This window comes from Vulpes vulpes, chromosome 12 (assembly GCF_048418805.1).
Source record: "Vulpes vulpes isolate BD-2025 chromosome 12, VulVul3, whole genome shotgun sequence".
Classification (NCBI taxonomy): Eukaryota; Metazoa; Chordata; class Mammalia; order Carnivora; family Canidae; genus Vulpes; species Vulpes vulpes.
The window spans coordinates 166,597,076-166,616,441 of NC_132791.1; the positions used below are offsets into that span (position 1 = coordinate 166,597,076).

At 51.0% G+C, this 19,366-nt stretch overlaps 1 protein-coding gene across 6 annotated transcripts in view; it reads right to left on the reverse strand.

Annotated features, from left to right (window-relative positions):
- The window catches only part of BANP (BTG3 associated nuclear protein), a 105,420-nt gene that overhangs the window by 35,671 nt on the left and 50,383 nt on the right, over positions 1 to 19,366 (reverse strand). For all 6 annotated transcript variants that reach the window (XM_026004967.2, XM_026004966.2, XM_026004965.2 and 3 more), the window contains one exon: positions 6,013 to 6,252. In XM_026004967.2, the coding sequence (XP_025860752.1) occupies positions 6,013 to 6,252 (240 nt within the window). The remainder of the gene's footprint in view (positions 1 to 6,012; positions 6,253 to 19,366) is intronic.

Genomic DNA, 19,366 nt, shown 5'->3' on the forward strand with positions numbered 1-19,366 from the left:
TTAATGAACAGAGGAAGAAAAATCTTAATGAGAAACTTATTTTGATTTTAACTTTTTTCACACTTGTTGAAGCATCTTCTCTCATGTTATCTGATGCTTACAAGAAAACCTCACGAAATAAGAATGCCAATACCCTAGCTTCAGTTTCTGTCCAATTATCAGTTAGGAGTGAGAAATGATCATAAAATCCAGGCCTCCTGGCACCCACCCAGATAGAACAGCAATGGTGCCTCCCTCTGCCCTGCATCCAAGCCCCCCACCCCATGCACGCACAGGAGACCAGCGCCTCCTCTCCTGACCTCCCTGCACTAGGCTGCCACCCTGGCTGCCCCATGCAAGACACACAACCTGAACACAGCTTCCAGGGCCCTGCCCCAGCATACAGGGTCCCCAGACACCTGTAGGCCTTGTGTCCTCTGCAAGGCAAGCCACTCTTCCCCTCACCATCTTGAAGGAGAGTGCTCAGGAGGCAAGCACCTCACCACCCTCCCCCCAAAGACTGCCCCTGGAGCCTCTTCCCCAGATCCCCTGGGGGGATCCTTCCAACTTCCTGGAATGCCTATCCTGACACTGGTGGTTCAACCCATAAAACCAGATTCCCACTCCTGCACCCACAAGCCCCACAGAGGGGCTGAGACTCACTGTGGGAAAAAGGAACAAAACTGGTAATCTCATGTCCTTGGTGGGTGGCAAATGGCTTATCATACACAGAGGAATGAAAACACCATCACTGTTAATGTAATCTCAAGTTCAAGCAGAAAGAAAAGCAGAAAACTGAGTGTGAGAAATTTATTTCTTAAAATTAGTCCTGACTTGATAGTGACTAATGCAGAAAAACAACAGAACTCTTCAGCCCCCGAGTGAGGGGGACTAGCTGATATGTCTCTCCATGCACTGTTTGTCTGTGTCCTGGTGTCAGAGCCAGGTAAGCCTCCATTCTCCAAGCAGCGGAGGCCTCAACAACCGAGAAGCATGATGGGGAGTGGAGCCTGAGGACCTCCCTGTGGGTGGGCAACCTATGAGCAAGGGCTCCGATGGTCTCTCACCTATGCTCAGCAACCCAGCCTCCCAGCTCTGCACTCCCACTGGCCATCTCAGTATCCCTAAACACACGTGTTGGGTACCTCCACCTCCAATAAGCTGTATCAGACACTACTACATCTGATCACCAAGTTTCCAGCAACCCAGGCCCTATCTGTGCACTGTCGAGTGTCCCCCATAATGCATGTCCTTCCCAGGACCTCAGAATGTGACCTCCCTTGGAAACAGGGTCTTTGCAGATGTGATTAATTAAGATGAGGTCATATGAGGAGTCTAGTGGGCTCTAGATCCAACATGACTGGTGTCCTTATAAGGAGAGAAGAGAAACATATCCACAGGGAGGAGACGCAAGTGTCAGCACAGGCAGTGATGGGAGCTGTGTTGTCACAAACTGCCAGCCACCACCAGAAGCTCCTGGAAGGGGCAGAGCTCAGCGCGTGGCCCTGCCGATAGCGTGATTTCAGACTTGCAGCCTCCCGGGCTGAGCCAGCAAATTCCTGCTGCGTGAGTCCCCTTGGGGTGAAGGGCTCCACTACAGCTGCCCCAGGGCGCTCCTGCACCCCACAGCCCAGGGCAGCACAGTCAGCACACCCAAACTCATACAAGCAAGAGCAGTCCTGAAGCACGGCCTTCTGCCAGCGTGGCTGACAAGACCGAATGGGCTGACTGCAGTCCTCTGTATGCAGAAGCCTCGTGAGGATCTCTCCTCCACGTCTGCAGGCTTCCAGATGCCTTCAGAGACCCAGAGTGGTCTATCTGACATGCGATTTCATTTCCTTCCTAGCAACTCACACAACTTGCTCTAGCACCCGGTCTAAGCAGAGGCTCACGTGATTTGCTAGGATGAACCCAGGAACAAAAGCCATACTATACTCTCAATTCGAGGGGAGAAAAGCAACTGCTTGCATTCTTAGGTGACTTCCCTCAGGAAAGTGTTCCCAATTTTTAAAGTTACAATAATATGCTACTTAGGCATTGAGCACACAAATGGTAGGGTCAAGTTATCCAAATCTGGGGGAAGCCCAACAGTCCTGGAGAGCCCTAAACAAGCTGACACCCTGAAAAGCAAACATGCTTTTCATGGAATATTTTATGCACTATTTCTCGCTTTCAAAAAAACCTCCTTGTTCCCTCATTAGAAAGGCAGTTCTTAGAAACACAGCCTATTGTATGTTTTAAAATGGTCATTTTTTTCCCCAGTAAGACTGGGATGGGAGTCAAGGGGAGAGGGACATGGCCAGGACCTACTGTATGCAGGGGGGGGAGGGTGTTGGCCCCAAGTCTGCTCTCTATGTACGAGTGAGGGGCAAGGGGGAACTGGCACATGATTAACTCTCCAAAGTCCTGACTGAAACCTGGCCTGACTGCACTGCTCTACCCCAGGATGATGCCTTGATGCACCCACCCCCTGCTGCTGAGGGCTTAGGGGGAGCCCAGGCTTCGGAGAACCCACAGGCAAGCGCCTGTGCAACCAGACCGGGTGCTCTGCTCTCCTGCCCATCTCGTCCCCGAGCTTCACCCAGGCCAACAGCCGCTCCCTGCTTCCAAACGAAGATGCCAAACCAGCACCTACTCTGAACATGACAGAGCTGGATGCTCAGGAATTCGCGTCCTGCCTGATGGCCTCTGTTGTTGAGGGTGCAGCAACCTGCACATGATAAGCTACTGAGCGTCACCCACAGGCGCAGCCCTCACCAGATGTGCAGTGCTACAGGCCCCAACCCTCTGCTCTTCTGCTGGGAAGCGGTGGACATGGGGCACCCATGGTGAATGGGCATGCATGCTGCAGACCCAGAGCCACGGTTAGATGGCTAGTTCCAGGACACAGCTGCTACCTACCAACAGGACTCCTCGCCCACTCCCTCAGCAGTGGCCTTGGAGGAATGGAAGCTCAGTGAGAGCAGGCCCTGCCTCTTAGGGGACACTCCCTGTAGATGGTCCATCTCAATTCCAGTGATTTTCTTTTTAAAAGATACTTCATTCTTTACATACTACACATGAAAAAGAACAAATGTACATAGTCTGGGTCAGGAAGGACCCACAGGTTTCCCCTGCATGGGAAAGACACATGGCCAAGTTTGCCTGCTTACGGAAAGCAGCTATCCACAGCAGCCCTCCACCAGCCCCGGACAGCCTGATCCCCAGAACCCTTCTGTCCCCCCTGTTATCCCACGAGAGGACACGGGTGGCCCATTCTCCTGCCAATGTGCTCACAGGGTCCTGCCACCTGGCTTCAATGCAAATACAACCATTCTGCTGGTAAGTCAGAGGTTTATGAGAGTAAATTAGTCATCTGCTATATAGAAAGTGGGCCATCTTCCTCAGCATGCAGTGATAAAGGCGACCTTCTGAGTTTCTGTTTAGCCAAGCCTTGCTCATGTTTCCAGAATCCCTGGAACCCATCAGCACCCCTCTGCTTCCACTGCTGCAGACCTGGGCTGGACACCCTCATCAGTCTCCCAACATGGCCTCTCTAAGAGGCCGCCATCCTTCTTCTGTCTCCCCAAAAGCCAGCCAGCCCAAGACCCTCCCTCCCCAGAGCTCGTTTACCAAAGCTACACTACCCACACAGCACGGTGGTACTGGTCACATGGACATGGACTCAGGAGCACTCCCATCCCACAGGAGGTCATGACCAGAGGCCTTGTAGGGGGACTGCATACCTGCAGGGCATTACCTTCTGGGGTGGAGGGTTCAGCCCAGTTGGCATGGGTGCATGTGGTGCCATGATTGGTAAGCACAGCCAGCAACCCCCTGTTGCTGAGCACAGTCCCCCCAGGGGGACACTGAAGTCTGCAGGGCTAGGAGAAAACAGATGCTCCCTTGCTAAGCTGCTGCCATGTGGCAGCTACCAGGCAAGATGCTTACCTCATGCTTCCTGATACCCTGGGAAGGCGGCAGTGCTTCCCAGATGGAGGACAGCTCACAGGCAGGCCAACCTCTCTACGCACAGGCAACAGGGCTGGCCCTTTTGGTCAGTTCAGCATGTTCCCCCACACCACACAGTCTCTCTGGGCATGAGCATGTCGATCACATCACCATGTGCTTCTGCTCATTGTCCCACACCACCTGGCTTCTCCACCCCTCTCCAGAACCTCTTCCAAGCTTCTAACAACCCACAAGACACAGCCTGTACGCAGGGAGCCCATACTCCTTGACAGATGCTCTGAGGTACATCTCCAAATGAGAGGCAACCATGCTCCAGCTTCAGGTTCTGGGAGCTGTCAACTCCCCATGGGAAGAGCAGTCCACCCCCCAGAGGCCATCATGCCTACACAGCCTGGGCCTGGGCCTGGTCCAAGCCGCTCACGGAGCCTCCCCATTAGGGCTGCCTCTTCTAACCTCCCAAGCACACTGCCAGCCAGGGCTTTGGCCATTGACAAACACCGACCACACATGGAGTCTACTGGGAATCGTGGACCAATCTCACTCATCTTCACAAACCTCCTGCACGGGGCACTATGGATCATGCAATCACACACCACCGCACAGCACCCTGTCAACACACAACCATGTGTTCTCAGGCTGCACGCACACCACGTGCCTCGTCACAGACCGGAGAGGTGTGAGCAAGTGCACTGGAGGGTTCTGGTCAGCATCCTGCTCCAGAGCAGGGGCTGGCAGTTGGCAGCAGCCCACTACCTGCATTTAAAGATGACGTTTTGTTCAAATACAAGCAGGTCTGTTTGTGTTTGGCCTGTGGCTGCTTCCAGAGCTAAGCAGTCACAAGAGACCCTGAGGCCCACGGAGCCTAACACATCCACTGCTGTGGCCCTCCTGCAATTCTCTGCTCATCCCTGAACCACTCTGGCCCCATTTGAGGAGCTGCCATCACCTGGCCACACGAACAGTCTCCCAGAAAAACAGACGAGGGGGCCCTGAGGGTCTGTGACAGACCTCCCCACCCCACAGTGGTTCAGAGAGGAGTGGGAGAAAGCCCAGGGCCAAGAGACAGGGAAACCAGGATAATGAGCCATTTTAGCGTGAGCAGGGAGCTAGATTCCATGTCTCAGACACAACCAGATGAGTCAGCAGTCAGCAGGAAGCCCTCAGTTTTAATCAAAAGTCTGTATAAGTGGCCATAGAGAAAAACACTCCCGCTAGTCTTACAATAACTGTGGAAAAGCCAGCCTGTTTCTCTGTGTTCCTAACAGGAGACTCGGGGATCACACTAGAGTTTCCGGTGACAAACACAGCTCTTTCCCAACGGGACAGCACCCTCTCTGCTCTGAGATGGTGAACTTGGGTGAACTCGTTCCCCCTGTGCCAGCTCAGACTTAAACTCGACATTCAAGCACAGTGACTCTCCAGAATCCGTGTCTCACACCCGGCTATCCAGCCCTTCCATTAGAAATCTCAGGTCTCCTAAGTCCACTGCTTCGTTTCACATTGGATCATAAGCCACAGCAATGTCTCCCAGAGTCAGGCAAGCTTGTGGAGTGGACAAGCCCAGAGCAGAGAGGCATGTGGGTGCTGCCAAGAAAGACATGGGTCACCTGCCGCCCCCTTAAATGTCACCAACAGGATATAGGGATTACTGATTTGAGGTGGAGCACTGTTCAGAGAGGAGGAACACCACACAGGCTGTGAGGACATCAGGACCAGTACTATATGCTAGCTAGTCGGGGAGGTCAGCCCCTAACTACACAGCCCTCTCTCGAAGGAGGAAGCAGATGGCACCCTGCTTGTGCCACCAGGAAGCCCAGGAAAGGCCATGTTCAGTGGAGGGCAGGGAATACTGTGGCTCTGCTCCTCCCCAACCTCCAGAGAGGCCCAAGGACTGGTGGAGCCAGGGTCTGAAAGGCCCACGTCCCCATGTTTCCCACGGCAGGCACCAACGCTATTTACTGAAGGGGATGCTCCACCCGGAGCCTCTGTGGCTAGCACCAAGGCCAGCAGGCCCTCCAACCCCAGAGCGTAGGCTCAGCCAGCCATGGCCTGTGACCAGGCACCCAGGAAGGCCACACTTACAGCGGATCCCATAGATGGTGAGGGGGTCGAGCTGCTTCTTGCCGTGCTTGCCCTGGCCGGAGAGGTTGGACACAGCCTGCACCTCCCGGTGGAACAGGTAGTCAAGCAGCGTCAGTGCCATCTTCTCGGCTGTGCGGCAGTTGGTGCTGATGTGAAGCATGTCGGAGGGGATGATGGCACAGCGCACCCGCATCTCAGGGTTATTCTCGTCGCCCAGCCACGTGCCATTGGGGTAGTCCTCTGAAAGAGAGGAGACACAGTCTCATGTAAGTTCACAAGCCCAAGTGCCCCGAGCTCAGCTCAAATACGTTCAACACAGATCCTGCATGGTGGTTGGTGGTAAACAGCTCCCCCAATTTCCAAAGCGTGGCTGGGAGCACAGGAGGCGGCCCCCAGGGTCACAAAGGGCATGTGATGAACAGAAACTGGCACACCGTTCCAACGAGAGTCACCTTGGTTCCCACCGCCCACCCTCAGAGACGGACAGCAGACTTGCTGCCACGTGGAAACGCTCTCTCGCCTCCCAGGCTGGCTTGCAGGGCCCCCCCGCCCCAGCTCAGTTCAGAGCAAACACAAGGCAGAGCACCTGCCCTGGGGCCAGGCTGTGCCAGGGAGCCAGGCCTGCCCCCCACTCTTGCCAGTCTAACAGGAGGCCCCGCAGCACCAGCCGCGCGTGCCACCCAGACCCACATGCTAGCCCGCAAGTCTGGAAGAGGTGACACCAGGCATGTGCTCGCCTCTAACAACAGATTCTCCTCACATCCTAGCGGGGAAAGCACCACAAATAACCTAAGATAACTGTGTTTGTTTTAGGTTTGCTGGCATCTGGCAGGGTGGTGAACAACAGTGGGCTGAGCCCTCTGGCGCCCGGGGCAGGGGACGGTTCCGATGGCCATTCTGGAGGCCCTGAGTGGCAGGACCGCCTCTCAAACCTACTCGCAACCCTGTCCCTCACGCCTCTCCTCAGCACTGCTCTGAGAAGAAGCCTCAGGAAGGCCAGGCACATCCTAGCTGAGACGAAGGACGTTACTGGCACTGCCCCACACTGTGGAGGAGGCAGCCGGCAACTCAGCGGGACAGAGGGCTCCAGGTGTGGGCTGACCAGCCCATGCTCTCCTCCTTGCTGTGGAGTCCTTCCATGAGGATGGGGCACTCCCTTGACCAGCTTTGTGGATATCCCCTGCCCCCCACTCCCTTCCCCACTCTGGCCTCTGAGAGTGAACCGAGAAGTCTATCGATTTAAAGCACCTCTAACCTCCTCCTCAGAGCACTGTGATCTCCCTCCCTGTCTTGTGGAAACTTCATTCCCTGCCACACATGCTTTCCTGAACACGAAGGAGTGCACCATCTATGCTTTTAAAATCTCAAAGGTACTACCTGCAGAATGAAACCCCCCAAGCCTTGCTTGATCACAGAAGCAGAGTCCCTAGGAGGAGCAGGGGTCCCAGGAAGAGCGGGGTCCCGAGGAGAGGTGGGGTTCCCTGGAAAGGCAGAGTCCCCAGGAGGAGCGGGGTCCCCTGGAGGAGCAGGGTCCCCAGGAGGAGCGGGGTCTCCTGGAGGAGCGGGATCTCCAGGAGGAGCAGGGTTCCCAGGGAGGAGCAGGGTCCCCTGGAGAGGAGGAGGGCCAGGAGGAGTGGGATGTGCCCTGGAGGAGCAGGGCCCCAGGAGGACCAGGATCTGGTGCCTGATGAGTTGCAGGTCTCCAGGACCTGGGTACCCAGGGGGCTACATGCTCTGCTGGGACCTGACCTCTGACTCAGCAGACCTGACATCCTTAAATGTGTCTGGAAGCAGGTGCTGCTCCACAGGGTGCCATGTGCTCCAGCTACTTCTCGCATCATTTATTCTTCCAGGTCCCCTCACACCCAGACTAGCTACCCCATCTAGCTGCCTAGTCTGATCTCTGCCCATTGCCCACAGGAGAGCACTTTGGGAGGGCTCCAGAATCAGCAGATGGCAGAGCCACCCCACCCCCCGCCCGGCAATCGATTCCAGTCTCTCCTGTGCAAACTGAAAATCACTGCACACCCCAAACTCTGGCTTTCTCAAGGACGGTATGAGATGCAAACACCCAGAGCTCAGCGTTCACGGTAGGGGGGAGGGGGATCCTCATCTTCTCAACTTTTAGCAAAGCCACAGCAATGATCATGAGACAGGCACAAGGCTGATGTACGGAGAGATGGGGGCAGGCAGTGGGGAAACCTCTCTACCAGGGCCGTGCCGGCCACACATCCACTGGCACCTATCCAGCTCTCCGGAGGAAGTGAGGACACCATGAGGCAGAGACCAGGCTGGCAGCCAGACCCTGGTTCCGAGCTAGACCCTTAGAGCAAAGGGGTTGGCTTTGCTCGACCATGGATTCCATCTCCCTGGAACAGCTTTCCAGCCATGGTAGTGACCCAGTCTATATGTGAAAGGGCTTCAAATACACACTAACTTAAAGGAGCCTCAACCTTTGGCAGAAGGAAACAAACCAAGAGAATCATCGATTCTGCCAGGAAACCTAGCAGCTTCCCAACCTCTTCTGACCCCAACACTGAAGCCAGTTAGGGTGTGAGCATGCCCCTGCATAAACAGGCCACCAGGGGAGAGAAGGGACGCTCATAGGGAGGGACAAAACCTCCCCTGGGCAGCTGGGATGCAAGAGGGACACCAGCTTTCTGTCAAGTGGCTGTTAGATCACGCCACAGCCAGGTCATCACCACTTCAGGATTTCTCATGAGCTTTGTTTTGAATGTCCTGATGTTTACATTCCAACCTCCACACACAGGAAGAAGTCCCCACAAAGGGCAGCCCACCCCGCCCTGCTTTGCCGAAGGCCTGGAGCAGAGCAAGTGGCCAGCCCAGCGGTGACTCACACACCCAGCCCCTCACGGGGAGCCCCTCCCAGCTGAGCTCCTGCATCACGAGATTTGCATGAACATCAGGCGAGCCTCAGCAACTCTGTCCAGAGGACCACGTCGCCATCGGGGCGGACCTGCAGCTGGAAGTACTGCTTAGCTGGGGTTGAGGCTAGGCTCCTGACTTTTCCTAAGGATGGAAAACAAAACACAAATCTGACTTCTGCAATTCAGAATAGGCCACAAGGAAGCAGTATCATTTCTGAGAAACATCAATGTATGAGCACGTGCTCAGTAGATATGTGTTTCTGAACATCGATCAGCTACTATCACATGGTTAGTCTACCCACAGAAAAACAAAACGGACAAGTAACCTAAGTACAGATGGGATGGGACTTGAAGGGGGCTGTCTCGAAGTCATATCCAGAATGTCAAAAAAGCTGCAACTTCTCAGGCATTTATTGATTCACCTATAAATACTTACTGGCCAATTCTATCTATGCCTGGCACCGGGTCTAATGCTCAGGATGTAAACCCTCGGTAACCCAGTCTTCACTACACCACACAGAGTGGAAAGATTTCCCTCCACCTGCAGCAGTCAAGCCACAAAGCAAGTAGGGGAAATAGGAAGGACAGGGGAGTGACCTGGTGTATGCTGAGGACTGAAGGGCAGGGGATGTTCGGGGGGAGGGCAGTGACAGAGGACACACAGGACTGGGGATGGGGCTACTCATCAGTCCAAGAAGCACCAGGGCTCAGTTCAGGACCTGCGGTGTTGAAACCTTCCCACATTCCAACACTCACTGCTGATTTAACTGTAACTACGGTCGAACCAGAGGTCTGGTGTCTAGTGACACCAAGCAGCATCTCTGGACCTAAGTATTTGAACAGGAGGATCCACGTGAGCCTGCAGGGAGGGGTGGTGGCATCCTGAGCCACAGGGGTCCCAGGGCAACACGGGGCCTGCATTCCAAAAGTGTAAATGTGAGTATTTTCAAAGTGATTCCATAGGAAGGAAAAGTGATTTCATCTATGTGAAAGCAAATACGATGTTAAATGAGTGAGAAAACTTACAAATGACAGTTAAACCTCATTTTTTTTCATGTCAAAAATAATCATCAGTAAGAGTGATCAGCAATGGGTAGGTCTGTATTCGCCAATTGGTCTCTGCTAAGTGGTGCCGCAGAACAGGACATGGGAGGTACTACATGAACCCAGCACCTCTGCTGCAGCTGAAGGTGCTCCAACAGAAGCAGGAGAATGCGGGAGATCCCTCACCAAGTCAACAAAGGACACTGGCTTCAATGTCCAGCTAGGGCCCTGCTCCATGCTGACACCTGCCCATGGACAAAGGAGCCTGTCCTCCGTGCCAAGCACAAAGAATATTCTGGAGGATGAAAGAGGTCAGTCTAGACTCCTATAGTAAGTATTATTTCAAGAGATGCTTTTCCCTCTCCCAAAAGTAAATGAGGCTGGGATCCCTGGGTGGCGCAGCAGTTGGGTGCCTGCCTTTGGCCCAGGGCGCGATCCTGGAGACCTGGGATCGAATCCCACGTCGGGCTCCCGGTGTATGGAGCCTGCTTCTCCCTCTGCCTATGTCTCTGCCTCTCTCTCTCTCTCTCTCTGTGTGACTATCATAAATAAATTTTTAAAAAAATTAAAAAAAAAAGTAAATGAGGCTAAAACTTAACTTTCCTTATCCCCTGCTCCCTTATCACTCCTGAAAATAATACTTTAAATTTCTCTGACAACACAGAAGATGATCCAGAAACTTTATCCAATCTAACATCTCAAACTTTTACAAGGCATTTTATGACCTGTTTATAACTTATTCGTCCCTAACTTCACTAGATGCCCTGTGAATGGCAGGTGCATACTCATCTCTAAAGCGAGTAGTCAAGCTAGGCAGACAAGGACTACACCCTGAGTAACACTGACCAACCACACAATGAAAAATCCCCACCATGGAAGCATCCCTGTGGGAATGGGGACTGGGGCTCCACCACCACCATCACCACTATATGTGGTCCTCCAGGAGATGGGCAGCACCTCCATGACCCTGTGGCAAGAGGACAGGCCTCAGGTGCAGGTCCCTCACAAGTCATGTTGGCTGACCCCTGGCTCAGCTCTGCTCCCCTTGGAAATACTCAGTTGTTACTAACTCACTTCCAACTTGGGAGCAAGAAGCCAGGCTAGACTCTAGCTTCTCACCAGTGACAATGAATCATGTCTTTTAAATGGAAAAGATAATGAAAACACCTTCCCACATAAATATTTAAGAAATTCACCTCTTGACAATTCAAAAAAGGATATGTTTATTTTACTAAAATAGCCTGGTCATTTTGGGCATCTGAAATAATAGAAAGACTCCACTGGCCTTATTTAAAAACTACCAAATTATAAGAAAAATAAACTTACCTTCTATTCTAATTATTTAAACCTTCAATGAAATTAACTAGCACTTCTGAAAAACCTAATATAATAGTAAAAAAAAAAAAACCTTCAGCAGTAACTTGAATGTTCTTCCCACTAAACACACACTTCAGTACAAATATCTGTTCTGAGGTTCTACTTCAGCACCAGGAAGATGAAATGTGCAGAAAAGAGCCCCAAGATGCAAGCGCGGCCATGCGGCCACCATCGGCCAGGCTAAAGAGAGAAGAGCCAATTTCCCTGCATGAATCTCTCTTCCCAGACAGCATCAATGTGACCTACCCCGTGCCAGCACAGGGTTGGCTCCCTGCTGAGCTGCCTTGATCCAGAGGCGCCATGACTCATGGCACTGCTGCACGTACCTGTGCATCACCTCGGAGTGGCATGGCAGGGGACAATCCAGCAGGTGAGTGGCCACTCCAGATGCCATTAGGCTTTGCCCATGGTGATCCGCCTGCCAGCAGAGCATCCCACATGTCCGCAGCTCCCAAAGAGGGAAGGCCAGGGGTCTCAGCTCTACCCCTGGAGGCCCCACATGCTCACTGACAGCCGCCTGTTACAGCGGTGTCTGCTGGCTATTACTGAGACTCCACATACTCAGTTCTCCAGAATCGTGAGAGGGGACACTACCCACAGGACAGAGACCAAACCAAAAGAAGGCAACATTTTGTGATTCACCCAGGGCCCCAGGATTATTCAAAGAAAGAGAACATGGTGCCAGCTCCCCAACACAGCAAACTTCCTGTCAACCTCATTCAAGGTCGGCTCCCTCCCATGTCCGGGCAAGTCTTCAAAGAACAGATTCGTGGTCAGGACTGGTGTCAGGCTGTATCCTCCATCTATATCAAAAATTCACTTTCATCTGGCTTTTGTACAGGACTGCCCAAACTGTTCATGAATTTCAAAAGCAACATGCCACAGCAAATGGAAGAGATGGTCCCAGGCAGGAATGCCACCACAGGGTAAACCCACAGAGTTCACAGGGCAGGTGATGGCAGGCCAGTGCCAGCAGCCTTCAGGCTGCTCTGCTTCACATGAGTATCACGGCTCCGTGTTTCCAGGGACTGGACAAGGACTGACTGCACCTGAAATCATGAATTTCTTCCACCTGAGGCAGAAAATACCAAATGGGAGGGTGGGGGTGCTTGGGCAGCTCGGTCAATGAAGCACCTGGCTCTTGGTTTCAGCTCAGGTCATGACCTCAGGGTCAACACAGATTCTGCTTGGGATTCTCTCTCCCTCTACTTTCCCCTCATCGTGTGTATGCACGCATCCTCTCTCTCTCTCAAAAGAATAAAATTAAAAAAAAAAAAAAAAGAATTCTGCACGTAATACATGCAACAGTTGATCATTGTGCTACCTACAATTATCTGTCCCATAAAAAATCATATGCCAGGATATTCCAGGATCCTGGAACCTATTTTTATGCAAAAATAAAGCACACTTGTCACAACTTGTCAGCTGTGGCCATCTGCTAGCTAAACTTCTATGAAGACCACATACAGATGTTTCAAAAGCATCCTCGTGTATCAGTGGATATTTAATGAACACTTGGCATGAGAAGAGGGTCAGGAAGATCTAAAGAAAAAGGTCTTAAATGGCATGAATGGCCGCAGGCCCAGAGGACAGCAGCCGGGGCCAGGTGGCCCCCAACAGGTTGTCCTTCCTTCAAAACCAGGGCTTTTACAATCACATGAAACAGAATTGGAGAATTTCCAAATCCATAAAATTGACATTCAACAAACTACAACAAATTACACAGATTCTGATTCAGAACTGGTACATCCTACCACTTTCTTTCAAAGTGCTTTTTCGGAATGGATTATTTCTGTTTTGTTGTTGTTGAGTGGAAAGATTTATTTAGTCATTTATTTATTTATAAAGATTTTATTTATGTATTCATGAGAAATACACAGAGAAAGGCAGAGACATAGGTAGGGGGAGAAGCAGGCTCCCTTCAGGGAGCCCGATGTGGGACCTGATCCCAGGACCCAGGGATCACGACCTGAGCCAAAGGCAGATGCTCAACCAGCGAGCCACCCAGATGTCCTGAGTGGAAAGTTTTAAATCAGTTCTATTATTACAAAATTTTTACCAAGGACACTCAAACCTTTCTTAAGGTGAAAATATGATTCTACTCAACCATGCCTGAAGCAGCCTGCACCCAGCCGGCCACGTGCTGAGCTCCCCATGGGAAGACCTACACCACAACCTCCCTGTGCCTCAAGCCCACCATCCCATCCTGCCCTGCACAACTCCCCATCCTTCTACATGTCTGATGAGGGAAGGGGCCGCAGTTTAACTAATGTGCCCATTTCTCTGCCACCACAGCTTGGGAGCAGGCCGAGAGCCTCCAGAGAGAAGGAAGCCCGGCACAGGCAACACCCCGACGAAGGCCTTATGAGGTGCTGGGCGGGACCTGTGCCCTCGGGGCTGAGGGAACAGAGGGGGCCTTCCCGCTACCAAGAGGGTGGCAACCTTGTCCTGCAGTGCGGCAAACGCACACCCTGTCACACACCCTGTCACACACCCAAGCTGAAGTCCAACCGCTTCTGTACATTTAAAAAGGACCAAACAGAAAAAGCTACCTGGGAGCCTCTGCTCATTTGCCCTAATGCCCTCTGGGTTCTGAGGCTACAGAACCCCGCTCCACTGTCCACTCCTGCTTTCAGAGGCTGCGAGGCCTGGTCAGAGTCACAGAAGCTACTTTAGGAAATGTGTGGGATCAGCAGTAATACATGGACCATAAGGTACTTAAGAGTTTCTTCCAAGCTGGTACAACTCCATGCCAAGGCCCATCACTGCACTGCCCTGCCCGCTCTGCATTCACCTAGAGGGTGCCAACCACTCCTCCAGAGGCTCCACTCTCACCTCTCCCCTGGCCCTCACTCTCCGCTGCATCCAACTCACCACATCCCCCCGAACCAGAGAGTTCCAGGAGCAAACATCATCAGCTTCAGGAGTAGGGACTGATGCAGTATGGCGTTCTCCATGCCCTGTGGAGGGGGGACAGTGGGGACAAGGAGGCCCACAGGCTGGGGAGGGGAACCAGAGGCTCAGCTATGCTCATGGAGAACAGCCCTAGGAACGAGCTGACCAAGGCTTTCCAAAACATGCCCTCCCAACACTGGATCACACATGACACTTACAACTGGGCATGTTCTGATTGTGCCCATTATTCACGTGTGTCACCTGAAATGAGCACCAAGAACGCTCCACCCTTAGATCAACCTAAACAACCAGACGGCCTGCCTTTCTGGAACTAGGCACAGTCAACTCTGTACCCGTAGCCCAAACAACCATGCTCATCTGGGAGTGATGTGACATCTGTAAGCTATAAACAGATTGATAATTTGGGGTTTTTAAATGGGCTACTCAAGGGGGTCGAGTTACATATAAGATAATAAGGAAAAGGGAAAAAAACAAACGGTCTTTGGTACTGAAGCCAACACTTTCCCCCACAACTCTAAGCACATTCCACAGAAACCACATGAGCACACACTGAGTGAGGGACAAGGCCACGGACCAGGGCCTGGTCACCTACTGAGCACAAGTCATCATGATCTCAATCGTGACTAGAGCACATCCTCCTGGGCATGAATGAGTGGGAACCATGGGGCACAGACAGGGTATCACAAATCAGTATCACATGCCACCCATTCTGGAACTCCGTGAGATGGGCCAAACAGCAGAGCCCTGCTGACCAGTCACACTCAAAGATCCACTGGCATTCTTCTTCCAGTCATCTTCACTAACTTGGTATTAACTGGTCACTAACCTGTCTGTGATCCCCCTCTTCTTAGGACCCCATTTATGATCACCAATAAAATGTTTTTTAATGTCATGACAACATAAAGAATTTATGTCAGGGGCACCTGGGGGGCTCAGTCAGTTAAACATCTGTCTTCAGCTAGGTCATGATCCTGGGGTCCTGGGATTGAGCCCCACATCGGGCTCCCTGCTCCATGGGAAGTCTGCTTCTCCCTCTGTCTCACCCCCTCTCCCTGCTCCTGTTCCCTCTCACGCTCTAATAAATAAAATATATATAAAAAACAAAAAAAGAACACATGACATAATTTATCTGCATCTCAGGAATGTTTTCACCTTAGCCCATTATAACCTGACTTTCAAGGGGGACAAATTTCAATTCGGAAATCCAAAATATTTAGACTCTGATTTAGAAAAACAAAACAAAACAAAAAACTGGTCCAGCACTAACTGGGTACCCTTGGAAAATAACTCTTACCTCACCCAGTAGGATTACGTTTACCTGAGGGCAACCTTAGGAAATTTAACCTTTTTAAACATAAATCTAGCTATTGACACCATGGGAGGTCATGTTCATTTCTGACCCACAATTCTAGCACATTCTAATCACATTGCATCGACACTTGCAACTAAGGATCTGAGCAGACCTCAGAAAGAGCTAGCATTCTGTCTCTTTACTGAGGCCTCTCGTTCCTCTCCCAACAGAAGGGCAGAAGGAAATGGTTATTCAGAGGGATTTTCATCAACAATTAATTCACACTTTTGATTTTACTGAACTTGTAGTTTGTAAGGAATGTGGGCCTAATTTATGATTACATGTGCTGGGGAAAAATATCCTTGGGGAAAAACAGATTCATCAAAGTGTATAAAAGAGTCCCTTTATCTTTCTCACACTTAGTACTTTCCAAAGGCAGGAGTAAATGAACCAAACAGCCACGAGATGAGAAGAGCAAGAACCCAGGTGAGCAAGGTGCCCATGGCAGTTAGACTTCTCCCTCACTCTGAGGAGCTAGGAACATGGGCATCACATGATTTGGCTCGGGGTACCTGTGGCAGTGGGTCGAGCATCCACTTCTGGATTTCAGCTCAGGTCATGCATGACCTTGGGGTCGAGTACCACCTTGGGCTCCAGGCTGGCTCATTCAGCAGGGATTTTGCTTCAAATCCTCGCTCAGTCTGCCTCTCCGCCCCCCGCTCACCCCCCCCCACACACACGTGCTCACTTGCTCTCTCTTAAGAAAAAAAAAAGATATGGTGCCTTAGAGTAAATAATGGGCTCCAAATTGATATAAAACACACATCAATTCGTGTAAACCATTTGGAATTCTTAAGAAATAACCATTTTGAAACCTGTGGTTTTTTAGAACTGCAGCCACTTAAATACTGTTCTAAGAACAATCTGTCTAGTTGCAGCTCTGGGCCATTATCAGGAATTCAATGATTCCACAAACAAACGCCAAGTCAGGGCCCTTCAGAGCTCTGCATGTGAACAGAGCTTCCCTAACATAAACTAGCTGACCTGACACTGTCTCCGGCTGAGCCATGCAGGTCTCAGGGAGGATGAGGCAGGGAAAGTGCTAATCCACCTCTCAGCACACTCGTCTATCTCAGAGGACTAAACCCATGATGCCACTACAGGTCAACAGTAAATCTCATACAAGAGACACAAATGGATGAGCTTTTTTCCTCAGTGTTTCCATACACGGCAACCAAATGAAGAGGACCCTGTCCGTCTCCATGTCCTTTCACCCTGACCATGGTGGTGGCTGGGGCAGCACAGCCTGGCCTCCTCACAGCAGTCAAACTTCTGGGGGAGACCCTCCAAGGGCAAAGTCAGCAGGATGCACACAACACAGCATGCTTTCTCCTCGTGAGACAAACAGAATGATCCTGAATTATGATCTCCCCAAAGTAAAATTCATCATCAGAGAAATTTCTCTAGCTTGCCCCAATCCCAACAACAGGCATTCTCCATCCATCATGCCCAATGGACACAGTCCGCTAGAAAGCAATGCTTTCCACAAAGTGCGTCAGCTCATCAAGAGCTCAGACTCAGATAAAAAAGAAAATCTGTATTTTGTCTCCCAGATGTTACTAACCTCAAAGCAGGACTCTTTTCTGTGTTCACTTAGCAACATTCTGCAGTTTCCCCAAATGAAATATATCTTACATTAATCACATCACAGTAAGACACATAAAAAGCTGAAATATTTTGTTTTTATGATACTCACTGAGAAACTCACAGAACTACTGGGTGCTATGCTCCCTAACTGATGCAGTTTAAACCAAAAAAACATGAATCTTTGAGTGGCCAGCCAGACCTATGTGGGCATCTACCCAGAATCCATGTGCACAGACAGGAAGAACACATAGTTGCAGACGCCATCTCTACCATGGATGGTAAATCTCCATTAGCTGAGATTGATGGCATCCCTCTCTTCCTCAAACTTAATGTGTAAAAAAACTAAGTGATTCCCCTCCCCGGTGCCTACGAAGAGGAACAAAAACACATGTTCTCGCAAACTACCTAGATAGGCATTGTCATCACAGTTAAAAACTGGAAGCACTTCAAGTTTCCACTGACAAATGAACAGATGGATGAACAAAATGTGGTGCATCCACATGATGGAGCAGGACCTGGCCACAGAAGGGATGGCGTGCTCTACACGACTCCCCCGTGTGTGAAGCGCCTGCAACACATAATTCCAGAGATGGAGAGTGGACTGGTGAATACCAGGGAGAATGGCCAGTGACTATGGCAGGACTTCCTTCCTGACAGAAATCTTCTGGAATTAGCCTGGACAATGGCTGCACAACCATGTGAATGTACTAAAAACCACTGAATTGGATGCTTATTTAAAATGGTCAACCTTATGGTATTTAAATTCAATCTCAGTTTCTATTTTTTAATTTTATTTTTTTTTAAGATTTTATTTATTTATTCATGAGAGAAACAGAGAGGGGGGGCGCAGAGACACAGGCAGAGGGAGAAGCAGGCTCCATGCAGGGAGCCCGACGTGGGACTCGGTCCCGGGTCTCCAGGATCAGGCCCTGGGCTGAAGGCGGCGCTAAACCTCAGAGCCACCCGGGCTGCCCTCGATCTAAGTTTTTAAAAAACACTGTCCCTAAACTCTGATTCTCTCCTCACTCCTGCTGTGCTGTCCCAATCCTAGCAATTTATGTCAGAATTGAGCAAAACTTTGAGAAAAACACTGTCTTCAATCTTTCAGATATGGTAACCTCGTCTAACAGGAAAATCTTTGCTCAGTAAATCTACATCACTGCCTTTAGGAATCGATATTGTGCTTCTAGTAATAATCAACAACTCAGACATAAAACCAATAAACCTGACAAGTTTACTAGTAAATGAAACAGAGGCTTTAAAAGTCAGTAACACAGCACTAAACCATCAATCTGCACTCTTCCCCATGCTATGAAAAGCCATGTGGGAAGCCGAGGTTGGCCCACAAAGGCAGGGCAAAGGTGCCAGGCAGCAGGGAGCCTCTGAGAGGCACATCAGGCCAGCAGCAGGGACCAGGGCCAGTCGAGAGCATACATCAGACCCTGGCAGGAGAGACGGGGGGGGGGGGGGGGGGGGTGGGGGTGGGACAGGAGCCCTGGTGTGGGTGAAAGAGGCTCACATCCAGGCTCACATCCAGCCAGCAGAGCAGCTCCCTCTACATCTCGTGGAAGGTTGTACAATCCCCTCTAAGCACCTGTGTTTGGTCCTCAACAGAGACGTGGATAGGCCTATGGTCAAAGGCAGTGACCAGCTACTAGTTATAGAAGCACAATGCCTGTCATTAGAAAGCCTCCAGAAGCTGACTAGATGTGCATGAATGAGGTCCATGTCACACCATGAATCATACCATGTTTATGCTCACATGGAAAAAGCCCACAGGATTCTACAGAGCTCTCTGGACATGAAATTTTATGTTTTTCTCACTTTCTTCTACCACTTTTTAAAAACAGTAAACATGTACAGATCTTCCTGAACTGGGGATGGGGCTATGTCCCAAGAAACCTATCATAGGTTGAAAAAATTTTAAGTCACAAATTCATCTAACACCCCTAACCTACCAAGTATCACACGTTCACCCCGCCTACCCTAGATGGGCTCAGAACATACACGTTAGCCTACAGCTGGGCAAAATCATGTCACACAAATACCGTGCGAGAGAGCTCATGGAACTTACCGAACACAGCGCTGAAAGGGGCAAACAGAAGGGCTTGCAGGGAGGTGTGGAACAGTGGTCGGGCTGGTGGCTACTGACTGCATGACCACGAACTGATTGGGAGCCACTACCTCGCAT